This window comes from Pristis pectinata, chromosome 19, assembly GCF_009764475.1.
Source record: "Pristis pectinata isolate sPriPec2 chromosome 19, sPriPec2.1.pri, whole genome shotgun sequence".
Classification (NCBI taxonomy): domain Eukaryota; kingdom Metazoa; phylum Chordata; class Chondrichthyes; order Rhinopristiformes; family Pristidae; genus Pristis; species Pristis pectinata.
The window spans coordinates 42,070,373-42,091,783 of NC_067423.1; the positions used below are offsets into that span (position 1 = coordinate 42,070,373).

Genomic DNA, 21,411 nt, shown 5'->3' on the forward strand with positions numbered 1-21,411 from the left:
TTTCTGGACGCAGCACTTCAGGAGGATACGTTGGTCTTGGACGCACCAGAATGATGCTGGGACTGAGAGGGTTCAATTGTTAGTCAGGCTGCTGTAGCTTGCTCAGTATTCCTTTGAACGCGGAAGAATAAGAAATAATTTAAATTAAAATGGTATTTGATATTATTTTCTGTCAAGGGAATTCAGAACAATGGGACAGAAACTTAAAATTACACCTAATCCATTCAGAAGGGAAATTAGGAAGCACTTTGTTTGGTCAAGGGGCAGTGGAATTCTCTTCCCAAAATGTTGTGCCTGCTGGGATCAAGCAAAAGTTTCGGTGTTGAGGTCAGAATATTTGTTGGGGTGAGGATGTCGAGCTGGAGGGAACCAGGGACCGTAAGGGTCAGTCCTGGCAGGTGATTGAGGGTATAGGTAAAAGGGGCCAAATGGCCTTTTCTCGCTGACACGTTCCTCCAGTTCCGTCTACTGCCCAGTAATTCAGACAGCTTCAGGGCACACTGAGTTAACACATGGTATGGCGCCGAGCTGTGTGTGTGTCTCACCCACAGCAGCTCCCTTCACTGAGGGCATCAGTGAACGAGGGAGGTTTTCGTCTTTGATGATCATTTTCCCTCAGGACACCTAGAAGTACTGAATCCTGCTCCAGTCACTGTGGTGACATTAAACTCACGGCCTCTGAGTTTGCAGATCAAGGATGTCGTGAGCGGTAACTGCTGGTTTAAGACTTCCAGCGCGTGGTAAGGTTTACCGCGGTCCAGGATACAGCCCCACCACTGACCCACTCTGCGAGTTGAGGTCAGGTCGGGCATCGAATAGGTTATGCCCTGAGGGTTAGGTTGGGTTTGGGTTTTAATTTTAACCTGCGTAACAATGCGTTGTGGAGGCTGTGGGGTCTGTGAGGAGGGTGTGGGGGTCTGTGAGGGGGGTGTGGGGGGTCTGTGAGGGGGGTGTGGGGTCTGTGGGGGGTGTGGGGGGTCTGTGAGTGGGGTGTGGGGGGTTCTGTGAGGGGCTGTGGGGGGGTCTGTGAGGAGGGTGTGGGGAGGTCTGTGAGAGGGGTGTGGGGGGGTCTGTGAGGAGGGTGTGGGGGTCTGTGAGGGGGGTGTGGGGGGTCTGTGAGGGGGGTGTGGGGTCTGTGGGGGGTGTGGGGGGTCTGTGAGTGGGGTGTGGGGGGTCTGTGAGGGAGGTGTGGTGGGTCTGTGAGGGGGGTGTGGGGGGGTCTGTGAGGAGGATGTGGGGGGTCTATGAGGGAGTGTGGGGGGTTCTGTGAGGAGGGTGTGGGGTCTGTGAGGAGGGTGTGGGGGGGTCTGTGAGGAGGATGTTGGGGGGTCTGTGAGGAGGGTGTGGGGGGGTCTGTGAGGGGGGTGTGGGGTCTGTGAGGAGGGTGTGGGGGGGTCTGTGAGGAGGATATTGGGGGGTCTGTGAGGAGGGTGTGGGGTCTGTGAGGAGGGTGTGGGTGGTTCTATGAGGAGGATGTTGGGCGGTCTGTGAGGGGGTGTGAGGGGGTTCTGTGAGGGGGGTGTGAGGTCTGTGAGGAGAGTGTGGGGGGGTCTGTGAGGGTGCTGTGGGGTCCGTGAGGAGGGTGTAGGGGGAGTCCGTGAGGAGGGTGTTGGGGGGTCTGTGAGGAGGGTGTGGGGTCTGTGAGGGTGGTGTGGTGGGGTCTGTGAGGGTGGTGTGGTGGGGTCTGTGAGGGGGGTATGGTGGTGTGTGTGAAGAGGGTGTGGGGGTGTGTGTGAGGGGGCTGTGGGGTCTGTGAGGAGGGTGTGTGGTCTGAGGAGGTGTGGGGGGGTCTGTGAAGAGGGTGTGGGGGTGTCTCTGAGGGGGCTGTGGGGTCTGTGAGGAGGGTGTGGGGGGTTCTGTGAAGAGCCCCTCAAAAGATTGTTTGAAACCTTGGATCTCACTTCCGTCAGTGTGCAGACTCTGCAATGGACTTAAAGGTTAAAAACTCATTGGACACACTTTACATCGGTCACACACCCTCAGAAACAATTGTATCTTCTAAGCAGGGTTATGGAGAACGACCTGTACCAATGAGCTGAGCTACTCTGTACCCACCTGGGTTACGTAGAACGATAACCCGTACACTGTACCCACCTGAATTATGTAGAACGATAACCCGTACACTGTACCCACCTGCCAGTACAGTCCCCAGTGTAAGGGTCACAGCTCCCTGCGCAGTCACATGGTCGACAGCCATATTCTCCAAGACCCCAGTATCCCAACAGACACTTGTCACAGTGGGGTCCGGCCACACCGGGCTTACACAGACAGTGACCGGTGTCGGGGTCACAGGGCGGGGCCGGCATCAGGAGCACGGTGGTGGAGCCAACAAGATGGCAGGAGCAGGCTAGAGAGAAACAGAGAGAGAGTGAGGAGACGTTCAAGGCACTCATTCACGAACCTCAGTCAGCGGGACACGGAGCACACCCCCACGCTGATGGTCAGTGTCTATCTTGCTACAAAATCTGACATTTTCCAACCAGAACACATTTATCTGCTGTGTATCTCACTCAGTTGTGCCTTCGTCACAACACAGTCCCAACTTGCATAGGTGGACACCGTCCACCATCTACAACTATCCACAATACCGTCTATAAATTCGCTAACAACACCGCTGTTGTTGGCTGAATCATGGGTGGTGACGAGTCAGTGTACAGGAGGGAGATAGGACACCTGGTTGAGTGGGGCCACGACAACAACCTCTCGCTCAGCGTCAACAAAACAAAGGAGCTAATCGCTGACTTCAGAAAGGGGAAGTCGGGAGACCATGTAAGAATTCTCATTGATGGGTCAGAGGTGAAGAGGGTAAACAATTCCTGGGCGTTAACATCTCGGATGACTTGTCCTGGGCCCAGCAGACAGATGCAATCATGAAGAAGGCACACCAGTACTTCTACTTTCTTAGCAGCTTAAAGAGATTTGGTATGCCAGCAAATCATGGCCTGGTACGGCAATTCCAATGCACAGGAACGCGAGAGGCTGCAGACAGTAGTGGACACAGCCCGGTCTGTCACGGGCACAGCCCTCTCCACCGCCGACAACATCTACAGGAGGCACTGCCTCAAGAAGGTGGCATCTATCATCAAAGATCCCCACCAGCCGGGTCATGCCATCTTCTCACTGCTACCATCGGGCAGGAGGTACAGAAGCCTGAAGTCCCACACCACCAGGTTCAGGAACAGCGACTTTCCTACAGCCATCAGGTTCTTGAACCGACCTGCACAGCCCCAACCCCTACCTCGGCGATGGAACACTACGGACCCCCTCTTGCACCACCGTGGACTTGTCACTGATTGGGTCTTTGTTTTTTTGCACTAAGGTCTTGTTTTGGCACAGCCTTTTTTCTCCATCTCCTCACTGTCTTGTATAATTCATGTATAATTTATGTTCTGTGTGCTGTCTGTGCCTACATGCCTCTGATGCTGCTGCAAGCAAGTCTTCCATTGTAGCTGTACCTCACCGCACTTGTGAACATGACAATAAGCTCAGCTTGACTTGATTTGATAGCGTGATAGAGTCACACAGCACAGGAACAGGTCCTTCAGCCCATCCCATCCATGCCAACCATCGAATGCCTGTCTATACTAATCCCATTTACCAGCACTTGGTGAGCAGCCGTTTCATGTAATGTAACACAATGGCTGCCCTGGGGTGGGAGTTTGCTCCATCATGTGACACGGTGGATGTGCAGGAGGCAGCAAATCCTGCCACAGAGTGATTGCTAATTTAGTATTTTTTTTAAATAAATATTCAAAGGATGTGGGTGTCGCTGGAGAGAAAAAAGCCTTCATTGCCCGACCTTTGTCTTCTTGAGATAGTTTGAGATGTTTACATTTCTGGGTTAGTTCAGGGGAGTGTTAACACTAACAGTAATAATTATCAGCTGCTCTGGGTACAAAAATATACATAGAACGGTGCAGCACAGGAACAGCATCCTGGGCCCACGATGTCTGCACCAAACTAAGTCCCTTCCACCTGTACATGATCCATATCCCTCTGTTCCCTGCATGTCATGTGTCTAACAGCCTCTTAAACACCACTATTGTATCTGCCTCCACCACCACCCCTGGCAGCCCGTTCCAGGCACCCGTCACTCTCTGCGTAAAAAACTTGCCCCGCACATCTCCCTTAAACTTGCCCCCTCTCTCCTTAGACGCATATCCTCTAGTACTTGACATTTCTACCCTGGGAAAAAGATTCCGTCTGTCTACCCTATCTATGCCTCTCATAATTTTATAAACTTCTATCAGGCCAAAGACAGTGGATATCCCTCTATAAAGAACACCAGAGAACCAATGGGACTCTTACAATAACCAACTTTTTAAAAAAAATTACTTACTGATTTTATATTTTGATTTTCATTTTAAGATTTAAAAAATACCGAATTCCTATTCTCACTTTCCTTGCGGTTTGATAACCACTAAACTACTGTCCCAAAGTGGACTGAGACTTGTGTCAGCAGTAAATTAGCATATCCGCTTGACGAGAGCCAAAAGGTTTAATATTAGTTGTCAGTGCTGGCTGGACATGAGGGGCTTATAGAGCTCAGAGTTCCAGAGAAACAGTATCCCCACCATCCGGGCCGTGGCATCTTCTCACCGCTACCATCGGGCAGGAGGTACAGAAACCTGAAGTCCCACACCACAAGGTTCAAGAACAGCTACTTCCCTTCAACCATTCGGTTCTTGAACCAACCGGCACAACCCAATCAGTACAGTTTAGCAACACTATGGCCATTTTGATCACTTGGCACTAAGATGGACTTTTTTTTGTTGTCATTTTGTTCTTCCTTGTAAAAATTGTGTATAACTTATGTTTAATTCATGGTTTTCTTGTGAAGATGTTTTTCTTATCTGATGCTATGTGCCTGTGATGCTGCTGCAAGTAAGTTTTCCATTGCACCTGTGCGTACATGGACTTGTGCAGATGACAATAAACTCGACCTTGACCTGTAATCCTGTTCAACAGTGGCAGCAGAAACAAGCACAAATTATTTTTGAGATAAAAGTAGAAAATGTCAGAGGTGTTCAGCAGATTGTCTGCACCTGTGGGAAGAGAGACTGTGTTTCCAGCATTTTCCGTTTTAATTTCAGATTTTATACACCTCAATAAGATCACCTCTCAGTCTCCTACACTCCAAGGAATAAAGTCCTAGCCTGTCCAACCTCTCCCTATAACTCGGTCCCTTGATTCTTGGCCACATCCTTGTAAATCCTTTCTGCACTATTTCCAGTTTAATAACACCTTTCCTATAGAACCTGCCTCCATCCCACCTGCAGGTACAGCGTGGCAAATTCCAGCCACGCCACGCACAAAGAAGTTCTTCCCCGTGTAACTCCTCTTTCTTTTTGCCTTTAGTTTACACTTGTGGCCTCTAGTCCTCCACTCACTGTCCACTCTGTCCAGACCCCTCACCACTTCGTATACTTCTACAAGATCTCTCTTTCTCTTCAAAGGGATCATTCCCAGCCTCACTAATCTGTCCTTGTAACTGTCCCTCACCCCAGGACCCACTCTCATAATTCTTTTCTGGACCCTTGCTGATGCTTCCTACATCTTCTGATAATGAGGTGACCAGAATTGAACACAGTTGAGGCGGGACCAGTGTTTTATAAAGGTTTAGTATGACGTCCTTTCTTCTATACCCCATTGATAGATCCTACTCGATGGTGATAGCAGGAGGCATTTTTCCATGTAAAGAGAGTGGAAAATATCCAGTTCTCTTCTTCAGATGATCATGAAAGCTGAGGAACAACTGGTGCTTCCAGGACTGTGTCCAACAGAATTTTATTGGGTGGATCTAACAGGAGATATAGAGCAAAGGAAGGAACATGGACAGGCAAAAATAGCTTGCGGACCTGGCTGGCTCCCTCCTGGTCTCATGATCCTGTACAGACTGCACCATTTCCCTCAGTGGACACTGTCCTCCAGCTAACCCAGGGATCGACAGAGATTCAGCAAGTTCCCCCAGTGTTTCCAATCACTCTGTAGTTTACAGTTTCGGAAAGTGAGAGCTGGGGTAGTTTGCTCCTTGATAAGAAATGGGCTGGAGGAGAGGGGGAGAGGGAAGGCAAGGTGGATATTCTGCTCTGGTTTAAATATTTTAAATAGTTTGCTCTTAGCCGCTGTCCTGGGGCACATGGTATTTTTGCTGTGGGTGTGATTTTCCCCATTTATGAGGCTCTGGAATCAGATATGGAATTTATCTTTTACGTGAAATAACTTTCTGGGAAGAAGCATGGAGGGACAACGGGGTGAGAGGAACTGCCTAGATTCCCAAAGCAAGTATGGAAGAGATTAGTTCCTATCAAAGACCCCACCCACCTGGGTCATCCTCTCTCCTCTTCCCTCAGGCAGAAGATACAGGAGCCTGAGGGCACGGACCACCAGACTTAAGGACAGCTTCTACCCCACTGTGATGAGGCTATTGAACGGTTCCCTTATACGATGAGATGGACTCTGACCTCACGATCTACCTTATTGTGACCTTGCAGCTTATTGCACTGCACTTTCTCTGTAGCTGTGACACTTTACTCTGTGCTGTTATTGTTTTTACCTGTACTACATCAATGCACTCTGTACTAACTCAGTGTAACTGCACTGTGTAATGAATTGACCTGTACGATTGGAACACAAGACAAGCTTTTCACTGTACCTCGGTACAAGTGACAATAATAAACCAATCCCAATACTGTAGCATTGGATGGTGAAGGCAAACCAAACGAGCCTCAGTGCTTCCCACCTATGTTCCTTCCAGGTTGATGTGCACTTGGGACCTGAATGTGATCGCAGAGTAACAGCTCCAGGCAGGGTTGATACAGGATCGTGCCCAGCGTAACACAACCGATAGCAACTTGACACCTCCTTTCACACAACACCTAGGTTTATTTTCTATCAACTTTCAAGCATGTTCCTGGCAAATGAAAATTTTCACCCTTGCTCCTTCTGGTCCAACCAGTCCTCACCATTCCCACGGAACTCACTCTAAATCCTTCCTAGCTCCTCCTCAAAACCCAGTGAGGTTTCTTGCTTGGTCCCTCTTAAATTGACCATGACCATCATTCAAATAATCTCCAACATTCAGCTCACAGCTACTTTATTAAGTTATATATCAATAAAGAAGAAATAAGGGGATCAGCTGCTCACAGTAGTGTAGCAGTTAGCGTAAATGTCAATACAGCCCCAGCGACCCGGGTTCAATTCCAACCACTGTCTGTAAGGAGTTTGTACGTTCTCCCTGTGTGTCCACACGGGTTTCCTCCGGGTGTTCCGGTTTACTCCCACATTCCAAAGACGTACGGGTTAGGAAGTTGTGGGCATGCTATGTTGGCGCTGGAAGCGTGGCAACACTTGTGGGCTGCCCCCCAGAACACTATGCAAAAGATGCATTTCACTGTGTGTTTCGATGTACATGTGACTACTAAAGATATCTTATCTTATCTAAATAGCCATGTTAATGCAATTTTCCTTCTGATTTGGACCCCCAAAGGTTGGATGGACAGACGTGGGGGAATGCATTTGTACTAGAAGTGAAACCAGGAAGGCTCTTACGCAGGCAGGTGTCTGGGGCAGAGGGTGGTACCCTGAGGTTCCTGTAGAAGCCCGGCTGGCACTGTTGGCAGTGATGCCCCTCCGTGTTGTGCTCACAGTTGTCACACACTCCGCCGCTGTGATTACCCGATGCCAGCCACACACCGAGGTCAAAATGACAGCTTTGTGCATGGCCATTGCAATTGCATTCTGTCACAAGGGAAAAGACAATAAGAGTTAAAACCCTTTCAAGGCAGGCAGAAAGGAGTAAAATGTGCAAGAAATTAAATGATTGATTTTCATCTGAAGAATACAGAAACACCCCATGGAAACAGGCATCCAGGGCGTTATCCTTCCACACAAATGATGTCCTTACCCTGTGCAAACACACTATTCTCATCTCACTTCATTCCCAATTTCTTTAACCACTAATCCTGCTTGAAGTTTATCCTGAGGTCACCAAAGATTCTTGCAAATTTCCACAGATGTACAGTGCAGAGCATTCTGACTGGTTGCATCACCGCCTGGTACAGAGGCTCCAATGTGCAGGATCAAAAGAGGCTGCAGAGGGTTGTAGACTCAGCCAGCTCCATCACGGGCACAACCCTCCCCACCATCGAGGACTTCTTCAAGAGGTGGTGCCTCAAGAAGGCGGCATCCATCACTAAGGACCCTCACCATCCGGGACATGCCCTCTTCTCGTTACTACCATCGGGGAGGAGGTACAGGAGCCTGAAGACCCACACTCGGCGATTCGGGAACAGCTTCTTCCCCTCCGCCATCAGATTTCTGAACTGTCCATGAACCCGTGAACACTACCTCATTATTCCTTTTGTTTTGCACTATTTATCTTTGTAATTTATAGTAATTTTATGTCTTTGCACTGTACTGCTGCCGCAAAACAACAAATTTCAGTGACAATAAACCTGACTCTGATATTACTGCATCAGTACTGATGAAAGTGGGTCACGCTGTGTGTAGGGATGGTGTGGGGGAGTCAGAGGCTGGCGTTTTAAGGACATCCTTTCACTGCACTTGGATCCCATCAACCACTCGCTAGCCACCAACTGAATGCTTTGTGTGGCTCCAGGAGCAATGGGAAGGGCACCTTGGTCAGGGGGGAAGGTAAGGGGCAGTGTTAAGTTGGGGGGTGGGGGTTGTCAGGAAGGCGAGGGGCTTGGGTGGGGTGGTGAGGGGTGTGAGTCAGGGTCTGGGGTCAGGGTGCTGAGGGTTTGGAGATCAGGGTCAGAGCGGCAGGGGAGGATGGTGGTCAGGAGTCCATGGTCGGGATGTGAGGTGAGGGGTGTCAGGGTGGTGGGCGAGGGGGCTCCTGGAGGTTAGAGGGGTGGGGGTGGGGGGGAGGAAGAAGGTCCAAGGTGAGGAGGTGGGGAGGGCCCTCCTAGATTGCTGCTCTGGTTGACCCTCCTTTTTTTTTAATACAAATGTTTATTAGCTAAAGGCACTACAAAAGGACAACCAGTGTCAAAGTACTACAACTAATACAGAAGAGAGGAAAACAACTTAGCATCTACATAACTACAGCAAAATAACGCGAACTAAACACCCGCTAAATGCACACACAACACAGCAGGGAAAAACACCCCCTAAACGCACACGCAACACTTCAGAGAAGAATGGCATTCTCACCGTCCAAGACACACACGGTCCCCTGAGGGGCCCACTGACACTCCTCCTAATGCACCCTCGTGCTTGGTGACCTTCCTCGTAGAGCCAGAGAGTCAAACGGGACGGAAAGCAGGCCATTCGGACCACTAGGTCCACACGAACCACTGGGCACCCATCTGCATCAATCCCTCTCCCAGCACTTGGCCCGTGACCTTCTGAGCCTCGACGGGGTCAAGTGCTCATCGAGACAACTGCTGTCAGCGACTCTGCTTCCACCCCTCTCTCCGGCAGTGTGTTCCAGGTCCTCACCACTCTCTGCGTGAGATAAGGTCCCCCTCAGTTCCCCTCTAAATCTCTTCCTCCTTACCTTAAATCTATCTCTGAGCTGGGGAGAAGTCTATCCTATCTAAACCCCTCATCATTTTATGTACCCCAATCATGTCCCCTTCAACCTCCTCCACTCCGGGGAGAACAGACCCAGCCTCTCAGGGGTGCCCACTGTGTCACTGAAACACTCCGTCCCAGAGTGCTGCTCTGGCTGGCACTCCTGCTGGTGCACCCCTGTGGTTGCTGCCTCTCCTCCTGCTGCAGATTCCCCCATTACCGACGACCTTCAATATGGAAGATCCCGGCGGAACTTTTCGTTAATCGTCTCCTTGCCCCTAACACTCTCTCCACACACCTGAGGTCCCTTAGGGCAGGCATAGGTAGTGTAGAAGGGCAGGCACGGTAGTGCAGCGGTTACCGTAACGCTATTACAGCGCCAGCGACCCGGGTTCAATTCCCGCCGCTGCCTGTAAGGAGCTTGTACGTTCTCCCCGTGCCTTGCGTGGGTTTCCTCCGGGTGCTCCGGTTTCCTCCCACATTCCAAAGACGTACGGGTTAGGAAGTTGTGGGCGTGCTATGTTGGCGCCGGAAGCGTGGCGACACTTGCGGGCTGCCCCCCAGAACACTCTGTGCAAAAGATGCATTTCACTGTGTGTTTCAATGTACTTGTGACCAATAAAGATATCTTATCTTATCATTCCCGACACCATTGCTGTAAATCCCCTCTGAGAAGACCCGCAGAGAACCAGGACCGTCTCCTGACTTACTTTGGCACTGGTTCGCCACTCCCTTCTTCCCGTCTGCAGGTCTCCAAGGCCGATCGTTATACAGGGGCGCACAGCTCCCGCAGTGCTCACCCATCGTGTTGTGCTCACAGATACACCTGCCATGGATCTGCCACAGAAAGGAAGGGAGAACCAAGTCAACTGGGGACTGAGGTGACCAGTCAGTGGCAGTCTGAAAGGAAGCTTGCATTTCTATAACACTTTTCATGGCCTCAGATCATTCCAAAGTACTTTACTGTGAATTAAGTACTACTGAAGCATAGTTACTGTGATAATCTTGAAAGAACAGCGGTCAATTTATGAACAAGCTGATTCCCTGGAATGTAGGAGATGGAGGGGTGACCTGATAGAGGTGTATAAGATCAAGAGGAGCATAGACAGAGTGAAAGCTCATGGTCTTTTTTTCCAGGGAGGGGGTGCTAAAAACAAGAGGGCATAAGTTTAAGATCAGAGGCGAGAGATTTAAAAGGGACATCAGGGGCAGCTTCTTCATGCAAAGGGTGGTGCGTATTTGGAATGAGTTCCCAGAAATAGTGGTTGAGGCGGGCACATTAGCAACACTTAAAAGCCATCTGGATAAGTACATGGACAGGAGAGGTTTAGAGGGCTATGGGCCAAACGCGGGCAGACGGGACAAGCTCGCTGGGCAACACAGTCGGCATGGACGAGTTGGGCCAAAGGGCCTGTTTCCATGGTGTAGGACTCTATGACTCTAAGCTCCCATGGTCAGCGATGTGGGGATGATCCTGTTGTGATGAGATTTGGTTGAGGCACAAGTATCAGGAAGAAATGCTAGAGAAACAACGGGCCAGTAGATAAGGAATCTCCTGAGATGGAGATGGAAAGATTGAGCAAGGAGAGAGAGGTGTCAGAGATAGTCCAAGTGAATTGGAGAGCAGGGTGAAAATTAGTGGCGAAATTTATGAACCTGTCGAGCTCCGCATGGGTACAAGAGCTGGCACTAATGCAGTCGTCGATATAGCGGAGAAAGAGTTGAGGAATGGGGCCGGAGTAGGCTTGGAACAGAGACTGTTCAGTGTAGCCAATGAAGAGGCAGGCATAGCTGGGGCCCATGCGAGTGCCCATGGCTACGACCTTGGTCTGTAGAAAGTGAGAGGAATCGAAAGTGAAGCTGTTAAGGGTGAGGACACATTCAGCCAGGCGGAGGAGAGTATTTGTGGAAGGGGACTGTTTCTATCTCTGGTCAAGAAAGAAGCGGAGGGCGGTGAGGCCATCATGATGAGGAATGGAGGTATATAGGGACTGGACGTCCATGGTGAAGATGAGGTTGTGCGTACCGGAGAACTTAAAGCTATGGAAGAGTTGGAGAGCGTGTGATGTGTCACGGATGTGGGTGGGAAGGGATTGGACCAGGGGGGACAGGATAGTGTCCAAGTACGAGGATATGAGCTTCATGGGGCAAGAAGGGTCCTGAAGAAGGGTCCTGACCCAAAACGTTGACCGCCTGCTTTTCTGCATGGATGCTGCCTGGCCTGCTGAGTTCCTCCAGCGTCATCGTGTTTTTCAAGTATCGGGCAGAAGACTGGGAAGAGCTCTCTCATATTCCAAATGGTGCCTTGGTGTCTTACGTCCATCTCAGTGGGTAGTGGGGCCTCAGTTTAATATCACACCTCCAATAATGCAGCAGTTGCTTAGAACTGCCGGCAGGTTCACTCTGGACTATGTGTTCACTTTGGGAGTGGGGATTGAACCCACAAGCTTTTGAGTTATGGGGCAATAAGACTTGGATGCCTTGGGGTCACCAAGACTGGAACGACTTGGGCAATGGATGGGACGTCAGGTCTTCTTCACTGCCGGACATGAGTCAAGCAGTCAGGTAATATACCCATCTGCCATTGCTCACGGTCATCGTAACAACATGCCCTAATGACTCATGGAATCCATTTGTCTGGGTCGGACCTTAATTCATCCTCTCTTGAGTTCTAGACCAGGGTTAAACCAGCAGGTTCAAGCCTCAGCTGTCAACTGAGGGACAAAGTGGGTGGAAGAGGGGGACTCGAAGGGCGGCGGAAGGCAGGAAAAGGATTTTGTGCGTCTCATGGTAACTCACACACGGTGCACAACGAAGAGGCTTTCTCAGCCACTCTCGTTTGCCGTAATCGCCCCTCCACAGCCGGATGGATTGTTGAAGTGGAATGACGGACAGCTCTGTGGGTGCACTGGCAGGTAGCCAGCCAGGCCAACGGACCGGGGAAGCAACAGACTGCTTTCCTGGTTCCCCTGAAACTCTGTTATGCATTTTTGACTCTGAAACCAAACCATAGCTGCACATTATTGCTCATAACATCTTCTTCAAAAACAGACATGGATTAGAGTGCAGCTGACTTAACACAAACTGTTTTTGAGATGGCGGGAGATTATTATTTTTATCATGTAGTTAATCACCGCAGTCCATCAGCACGTTAAATATTTTGTTTTCACCTCAGTTGAATATGGGAATAGTTTGTACAGGAAATGGCCATTCAATCCATCATTACACATTAACCATCAGGGTTATTTTAGCCAACGTCAGATTTCTGGTGGACTGGATGGACGGATTGTTCCCAGCTTACGATAAGGCTGGCATTTATTGTCCAATCCCTGGTTACCCTGTGGAAGGCTCGGGTGGGGTTCCTTAATCTCCAGCAGCCGGTGTGGTGAAGGATCTTTCGCTGTACTGCCTGGGAGTGAGTTCCAGGATTCTGATCCAGTGGCAGCGAAGGATTCTGAGGCATGTCCAGGCAGACGAGAATACGGAACGTCTGAGTCACGCTTTGCAAGAGCGGAGCATTCCTTCACTATGCTTTTTGTGTATTATCGCCAAGCATTCCTGTGATGTCACGGGGACCCTTGATGTCCTTCTCCTTGTTGCTGCTGGATACGATAATATTTTCAGTGCCAGCAGCTGCAGGTAAGCATCATCCTGCACTGGGGTGTTATTCCAGAAGTCTTCCAGGTGTTATTCAGCCTCAGAAGTAACAGTGGCCACGAGGTGGGCAGGACAATGTTCTGGTGGGCAAAGACTCCAAGGTTGCAGAGGGAGCCAATGGATGTGGGAGCGGATTGTTAGTGATCGGCTCTAACCCCATTGTGTGCAGTTCTGGTCACCTAACTATAGGAAGGATATCAGTAAGATTGAAAGAGTGCACAGAAGATTTACTAGAATGTTGCCGGGACTTCAGGAGTTGAGTTACAGGGAAAGATTGAACAGGTTAGGACTTTATTCCTTGGAGTGCAGAAGAACGAGGGGAGATTTGATAGAGGTTTACAAAATTATGAGGGGTATAGACAGAGTTAATGCGAGTAGGCTCTTTCCACTTAGATTAGGAGAGATAAGCACGAGAGGACATGGCTTTAGGGTGATAGGGGAAAGGTTTAGGGGGAACATTAGGGGGAACGTCTTCACTCAGAGAGTGGTGGGTGTGTGGAATGGGCTGCCATCTGACGTGGTAAATGCAGGCTCACTCTTAAGTTTTAAGAATAAATTGGATAGATACACGGACGGGAGAGGTCTGGAGAGTTATGGACTGGGTGCAGGTCAATGGGACTAGTGGAATAAAGTTTCGGCACAGACTAGAAGGGTCGAATGGCCTGTTTTCTGTGCTGTAGGGTTCTATGGTTCTATTATTCAGTGCTGAGCTATAAACAGGTCTCGACCTTAATGACACTGACTTTCCCTTCACTAAAACAGCACAGATGTACAGAGGGATCTTGGGGTCCAAAGTCCATAGCCCCCTGAAAGTGGCAATACAAGTAGATAGGGTGGTAAAGAAGGCGTATGACACGCTTGCCTTCATTGGTCGGGGCATAGAGCATAAGATTCAGGAAGTCACGTTGCAGCTGCATATAACTCTGGTTAGGCCACAGTTGGAGTATTGCGTCCAGTTCTGGTTGCCCCATTACAGGAAGGATGTGGAGGCTTTGGAGGGGGTTCAGAAGACGTTTATCAGGATGCTGCCTGGATTGGAGGGTATTAGCTATAGGGAGAGGTTGGACACACTTGGAGTGTTGTCTCTGGAGCGTCGGAGGCTGAGGGGAGACCTGATAGAAGTTTATAAAGTTATAAGAGACATAGATAGGGTAGAGAGTCAGAATCTTTCTCTCAGGGTAGAAACGTTGAATACTAGAGGGCAGAGCTTTAAGGTGAGAGGGAGGAGGGAGGTTTAACGGGGATGTGCGGGGCAAGTTTTTTTTACACAGTGCTGGGTGCCTGGAATGCGCTGCCGGAGTGGTGGTGGAAGCAGATACGATAGCGGCATTCAAGAGGCTTTTAGATAGGCGCATGAGTACGTAAGGAATGGAGGGATATGGACTGTGTGCAGGCAGAAAAGATTAGTTTAATTTGGCATCATGGTTGGCGCAGACATGGTGGGCCGAAGGGCCTGTTCCTCTGCTGTACTGTTCTGTGTTCTATGTAATACAGGTCCTGCCCAGGTTAGCAACGCCTATCTTATGTACAGCCCGCGCACACAATGGAGAGTTTAGGAGACCGGCGGGGTGGATTAGCCTGGTGTTGGAGGGCTGCAGGCATCTTCTGCTGCCTGGGAACTCAGATCATGGCCGCATTTCCGACTTGGGGACTGTCCGGGTTAAGAACGGTTCACAGGAACCCTGTCGTAACCTGGGAAGGAGTTGTATTCACAACGTGCTCCTTGAGCAATGAAAGACCTCGCGTAATCTGGTCTCAGACCAGCACTGGTGACGGACCAGATTTTGTGGGTGGGGCTGGGCTACAGGTCTCACTGCAGCCTGATGTGATTCCCCTGTGATCTTCCTTCTTCTTGGACTTTTTGCTCACGATCTCCCACAACCTCGTTCATTGTAGAGCCAGATCCAGAGCCGACCAGAGGTGGAGGGCGGTTCACCAGCTCACCCACCCCTGGTTGTGGGTGGGCATTGGGAAGCCACCAGCTCTCCTCTGCTGCTTAACGAACCACTGATCTTACTCATTCCCTCTCGGTACTCTGACACCTTTGACTTTCCGCTTGTCTAGGGCTGCACCAGGAACACCCAAAGGTGAGATGCCAATCTGGTGAAGCAGCGACACTGGACAACATGACATGTTACTCTGTATTCTGTTATTGTTTTTACCCTGTACTACCTCAATGCACTGTATACTATCTCAATACATTCTGTACTACCTCAATGCACTGTGTACTACCTCAATGCACTGTGCACTACCTCAATGCACTGTGTACTACCTCAATGCAATCTGTACTACCTCAATGCACTGTGCACTACCTCAAAGCACTGTGTACTACCTCAGTGCAATCTGTACTACCTCAATGCACTGTGTACTATCTCAATACATTCTGTACTACCTCAATGCACTGTGTACTACCTCAATGCACTGTGTACTATCTTAATACATTCTGTACTACCTCAATGCACTGTGAACTACCTCAATACACTCTGTACTACCTCAGTGCACTCTGTACTACCTCAATGCACTGTGTACCACCTCAATACACTGTGTACTACCTCAATGCACTCTGTACTACCTCAATACACTCTGTACTACCTCAATGCACTCTGTACTACCTCAATACACTGTGTACTACCTCAATGCACTGTGTACTATCTCAATACATTCTGTACTACCTCAATGCACTGTGTACTACCTCAATGCAATCTGTACTACCTCAATGCACTGTGTACTATCTGAATGCACTGTGTACTATCTTAATACATTCTGTACTACCTCAATGCACTGTGAACTACCTCAATACACTCTGTACTACCTCAGTGCACTCTGTACTACCTCAATGCACTGTGTACCACCTCAATACACTGTGTACTACCTCAATACACTGTGTACTACCTCAATGCACTGTGTACGACCTCAATGCACTGTGTAATGAATTGATCTGTATGAACGGTATGCAAGACAAGTTTTTCACTGTACCTCGGTACAAGTGACAATAATAAACCAATTCCAATACCAATACATGGAAAAGCAGGATGCATTTGGCAGAGCGAGCAGGGATGGGAAATGAATGCTGACATTACCAGTAATACCCACACCCCAAAAATATGAATAAAAATTAATCGCACCAAACCATGACAGCATTATTTTACAACTGCATTTCTGAAATACAACTATTTATTCTGAACACCTCCCAGTCTCTTTAAAATGACAGTTAAGCAACAGAATGACAGAATGATTTGATGAACACTGCTTTCAGATTGTAAGTGCTTTGTTGAACTAAGAAATGTAAACACAAATCTCATCCCTTACATATCAGCAAAGTGAAGCTAATCTCTATAAGCTGGTTAAATATCTTAAAACCTCTCTGGAGAGTGAAGTGCAGTATATAAAATCCAATTTAACATCCTCTTATCTTTCTCCCAGTTTTCCCTTCGTACCTTGAATCACCGCATTGGAGGGCGGTCATTTGGACCTTGAGACCACACCAGTTCTATGAAAAGGCAATCCACTAGTCCCACTATCCACCCTCTCCACACAGTACCATAAATCCTTTCCTGTCAGATATTTATTCAGCTCCCTTTTAAACATCACAGTAAGATCGACCTCCACTGGTTCCCCAGCAGTGCATTTTGGACGTTAACCACTCACTGAGTGAAAATTCTTTCCTCGTCTCACTTCTGCTTCTTTTGCCAATCACCGTCATTCCATCTCCCCTCCGCCAGAGCGAACAGTTTTTCTCCAACTACTCTGTACACTTCATGTCTTTAAAAGCTCTGTCAGATTCCCTCACAGCCTCAGTCCATCCACATAACTAAAGTCCCCCAGCACATGAATCACTTTGGTAAGTCCCTTCCACGCCCTCTCTAAAGCCTTCACAGAGGCCTGAAGCCCCACACACAAGAACAGCTACTTCACTTCAATCATTCAGTTCTTGAAGAACCCTAATCACTATAGTTGAGCAACACCATGACCACCTTGATCACTTTGCACTAAAATGGACTTTGTTTTGTTCTGTTCTAATTGTGTTCTTTCTTGTAAAAATTGTGCATAATTTACATTTATGCTTTTCTTGTGAATGCTGCTTATCTGATGCTCTGTGCCTGTGATGCTGCTGCAAGTAAGTTTTTCATTGCACCTGTGCACACATGGACTTGTGCGTCTGACAACAAACTGGACTTTGACTTTGACATCCTTCGGAAAGGGTGAGGTCTGGAAATGGGCACAATACTTCATCTGTCACAGAGCCGGCGTTTTATGAAGGTCAATCATCACTTTGTACTCTTGTGATCCTTCTCTCTATTTACTAAGTCCACAATCTCATCCGTTTTTTTCGACCACCTTCTCAATCTGCCTGCCACTTCCAGCAAAACATGCACACAGATCTCTTCCTTGCCAGACTGCGCCTTCTGGTTTATATTGCCTCTTCTCTTATTGGACCCTTGATGAGATCACACCTGGAGTATCGTGTGAAATTCTGGTTGCCTTACCTAAAAGGGATACACTTGCACTGGAAGGCATGCAGAGGAGATTCACAAGACTGGTTCCTGGGATGGCAGGTCTGTTGTACGAGGAGAGACCGAGCAGCCCAGTACTGATCCCTGTGGTACTCTGCTAGTCACTCGCAAAAGGACCCATTTATTCCTATTCTTTGTGTCCTGTCTGCCAAAGAGCTGTCTATCCATGACAGTATATCAAGCTCACTCCCAGCTGCTTTAATTTTTCATGTGGGAACATGTTAAAAGCCTTCTGAAAGTGGACTTTAGAAGAATGAAAGAAGACCACATCGAAAAGCACATAATTCATAGAGTGTTGGACAGGATGGCTGCGGGTGGACGTTTCCCCTGGCTGGCCAATCTGGAACTACTGCGTCACAGAACAAAGGGTTGGACATTTTGGACTGAAATGAAGAGAAATATCCTTACTCAAAGGGTGGCGAATCTTTGGATTTATGCCCTCACCATTTTTTAAACAAAGATTTGTTTATCTTTGTTGGAGGGCTATGTGGGAGGGAAGGGTTAGATAGATCTTAGAGCAGGATAAAATGTCGGCCGAAACAGAAACAGGCCCTTCAGCCCAGCTCACCCATGCCAACCAAGAAGTTTATCTGAAATGGTCCCATTTGCTTGCATTTGTCCCATTTCCCTCTAAACCTTTCCTATCCATGTACCTGTCTCAATATCTTTTAAACGTTGTAATTGTACCCGCCTCTACAACTTTCTTTGGCAGCTCGTTCCATATACCCACCACCCTCTGTGTGAAAAACTAGCCCCCTGAAGCCCCCTTTACCCCCTCACCTTATATCTCCGCTCTCTAGTTTTAGGCTCCCCTACCCTGGGAAAAGACTGTGACCATCTCCCTTACCTACTCCCCTCATGGTTTTATAAACCTCTATAAGGTCACCCTTAAGCCTCCTTCGCTCCAGGAAAAATGCCCCAACCTATTCAGCCTCTCCCTATAACTCAAGCCAGTAATATCCTCACCATATGCGGAGAGATTGGGATGAGGGGTTTGCTTTTAACTACAGTCTGGAGGAGTGAGACAGGCTGGAGGGCCTGGATGTGAGGAGGATGTTTCCTCCAGCGGTGCGTCTAAAACAAGGGGGTCAGAGGGTCAGGATAAGACATTTAGGACTGTGAAGAGAAATTCCTTCACTCAGAGAGTGGTGAACCTGTGAAATTCTCTGTGGGGAGCAACACTGAGTATCTACAGGAAGGATGCAGATAAATTTCTAGATGCAAGAGGCATGGCGAGAGGGTGGTAAGGAGATAACTGATTAGCCATGATCATATTGGATGGTGAAGGAGACTCAAAGGTCTGATCCTGTTCCTATTTTCTTTTGTGTCTATTATTGGACAAAATTTGACCAAAATCTCGATCAAAGATCTTACAGGCAGGGAGGTTTGGCAAGGGAACTCTGGGGTATTGTGGCCAAGGCACTTTAGCACGTGGCTGTGGTTAAAATCAGGGGTAAGATCTTGGAGGGAACTAGGGCTGGAGGAGGTCGTGGAGATAGTGAGCACAGAGGGAGGGCTCAACAAAGGCAAATACTTTAAAGGCAGGGGCAAATTGCAGCTGGGAGCTAGTCTAGGTTGGCAGGGCATGACTGAAGTGTGAAGAGTAATCATCAGAACTTTGGATGAGCTCCAACTTACAGAGATCATTTTCAACACATGCATTAATTCATGTTTCATTTTCAACACACTTGCACTAATTAATGTTTACACTTATCGCTTTACGCAATACTCAGGGTTCCCTTGACAGGAAATGCTTCTTTCGTTCGCAGTTGAGAAAGACGCTGCTGTGGGAGAGACAGGCCACTTGTTGAAAGCACCACCCTCACCCAGACAGTTTGCAACAGGAAGAGGGGAACATCTTTTAACAAACACTCCCACATCGCAGGGATTCAAGAGCTCAGATTCAAGTGATCGTGGAACCAAGGCAGTTACTGAGTTCAAATTCCACAGTGGGAACATGGATTACTTAAAACAGGCCATTTGTAGGCTGGTATTAAGTAAAGTGACAACAGAGGTGCCAGGTACAATCCAACTGCTTCAGTGACCTCTGTCAGAGGACTGAGTCGGTCTGACACATGTTTGGTTCTAGTCTCAAGCGGTCTGGTTGACAAAGCAGTTAGAGATGGACAATAAATGCTGGCCTGGCCAACGTGACTCAGTCTCAGAATGAAGAAAAGCTTGTGATGGTCTTTGGACTAATCACACACTGGGCTTCTATCCCGAACCTTCCCACTCTGGCACCTTCTGATCCTGAACCTTCTGATCCTGAACCTCCTGATCCTGAACCTTCTGATCCTGAACCTCCTGATCCTGAACCTACTGGTCCTGAACCTTCTGATCCTGAACCTTCTGGTCCTGAAGCTTCTGGTCCTGAACCTCCTGATCCTGAACCTCCTGATCCTGAACCTTCTGATCCTGAACCTTCTGGTCCTGAAGCTTCTGGTCCTGAACCTCCTGATCCTGAACCTCCTGGTCCTGAACCTCCTGATCCTGAACCTCCTGATCCTGAACCTTCTGGTCCTGAACCTCCTGATCCTGAACCTTCTGGTCCTGAACATTCTGATCCTGAACCTTCTGATCCTGAACCTCCTGATCCTGAAACTTCTGATCCTGAACCTTCTGGTCCTGAACCTTCTGATCCTGAACCTCCTGATCCTGAACCTCCTGGTCCTGAACCTCCTGATCCTGAACCTTCTGGTCCTGAACCTCCTGATCCTGAAGCTCCTGACCCTGAACCTCCTGATCCTGAACCTTCTGGTCCTGAACCTTCTGATCCTGAACCTCCTGATCCTGAACCTTCTGATCCTGAACCTCCTGATCCTGAACCTCCTGATCTTGAACCTTCTGGTCCTGAACCTTCTGGTCCTGAACCTTCTGGTCCTGAACCTCCTGATCCTGAACCTCCTGGTCCTGAACCTTCTGATCCTGAACCTCCTGATCCTGAACCTTCTGATCCTGAACCTCCTGATTCTGAACCTTCTGATCCTGAACCTTCTGATGCAGCACCTTCCCAATCCAGCACCCATCCAATCCCAGAACTGAGAGCAATCCAGAAGTTTTTGTTTTTGCTTCAGGGAGGGGAAGTCGGGAGAACACACACCACTCCTCATTGAGGGGTCAGTGGTGGAAAGGGTGAGCAGCTTCAAGTTCCTGGGTGTCAACAATTCAGAGGATCTATCCTGGGCCCAACACATTGATGCAATCACGAAGAAGGCTCACCAGCAGCTCTACTTCATTAGGAGTTTGAGGATATTTGGTATGTCACCAAACACTTTTGCAAATTTCTACAGATGTACAGTGGAGAGCATTCTGACTGGTTGCATCACCGCCTGGTATGGGGGCTCCAATGCGTAGGATTGAAAGAGGCTGCAGAGGGTTGTAGACTCAGCCAGCTCCATCACGGGCACAACCCTCCCCACCATCAAGGACATCTTCATGAGGCGGTGCCTCAAGAAGGTGGCATTCATCACAAAGGATCCTCACCACCCGGGACATGCCCTCTTTGTGTTATTACCATCAGGGAGGAGATACAGGAGCCTGAAGACCCACACTCAATAATTCAGGAACAGAATTGGTTCATTATTGTCACTTGTACCAAGGTACAGTTAAAAACTTGTCTTGCATACCGTTCATACTGATCAATTCATTACACAGTGCATTGAGGCAGTACAGGGTAAAAACAATAACAGAATACAGAGTA

The 21,411-nt window shown here is 48.7% G+C and overlaps 1 protein-coding gene across 1 annotated transcript in view; it reads right to left on the reverse strand.

Annotated features, from left to right (window-relative positions):
- The window catches only part of ntn4 (netrin 4), an 89,329-nt gene that overhangs the window by 23,336 nt on the left and 44,582 nt on the right, over positions 1 to 21,411 (reverse strand). The window contains exons 4-6 of the mRNA XM_052033702.1: positions 10,251 to 10,377; positions 7,552 to 7,740; positions 2,134 to 2,347 (exon numbers count right to left, since the gene is read on the reverse strand). Of these exons, the coding sequence (XP_051889662.1) occupies positions 2,134 to 2,347; positions 7,552 to 7,740; positions 10,251 to 10,377 (530 nt within the window). The remainder of the gene's footprint in view (positions 1 to 2,133; positions 2,348 to 7,551; positions 7,741 to 10,250; positions 10,378 to 21,411) is intronic.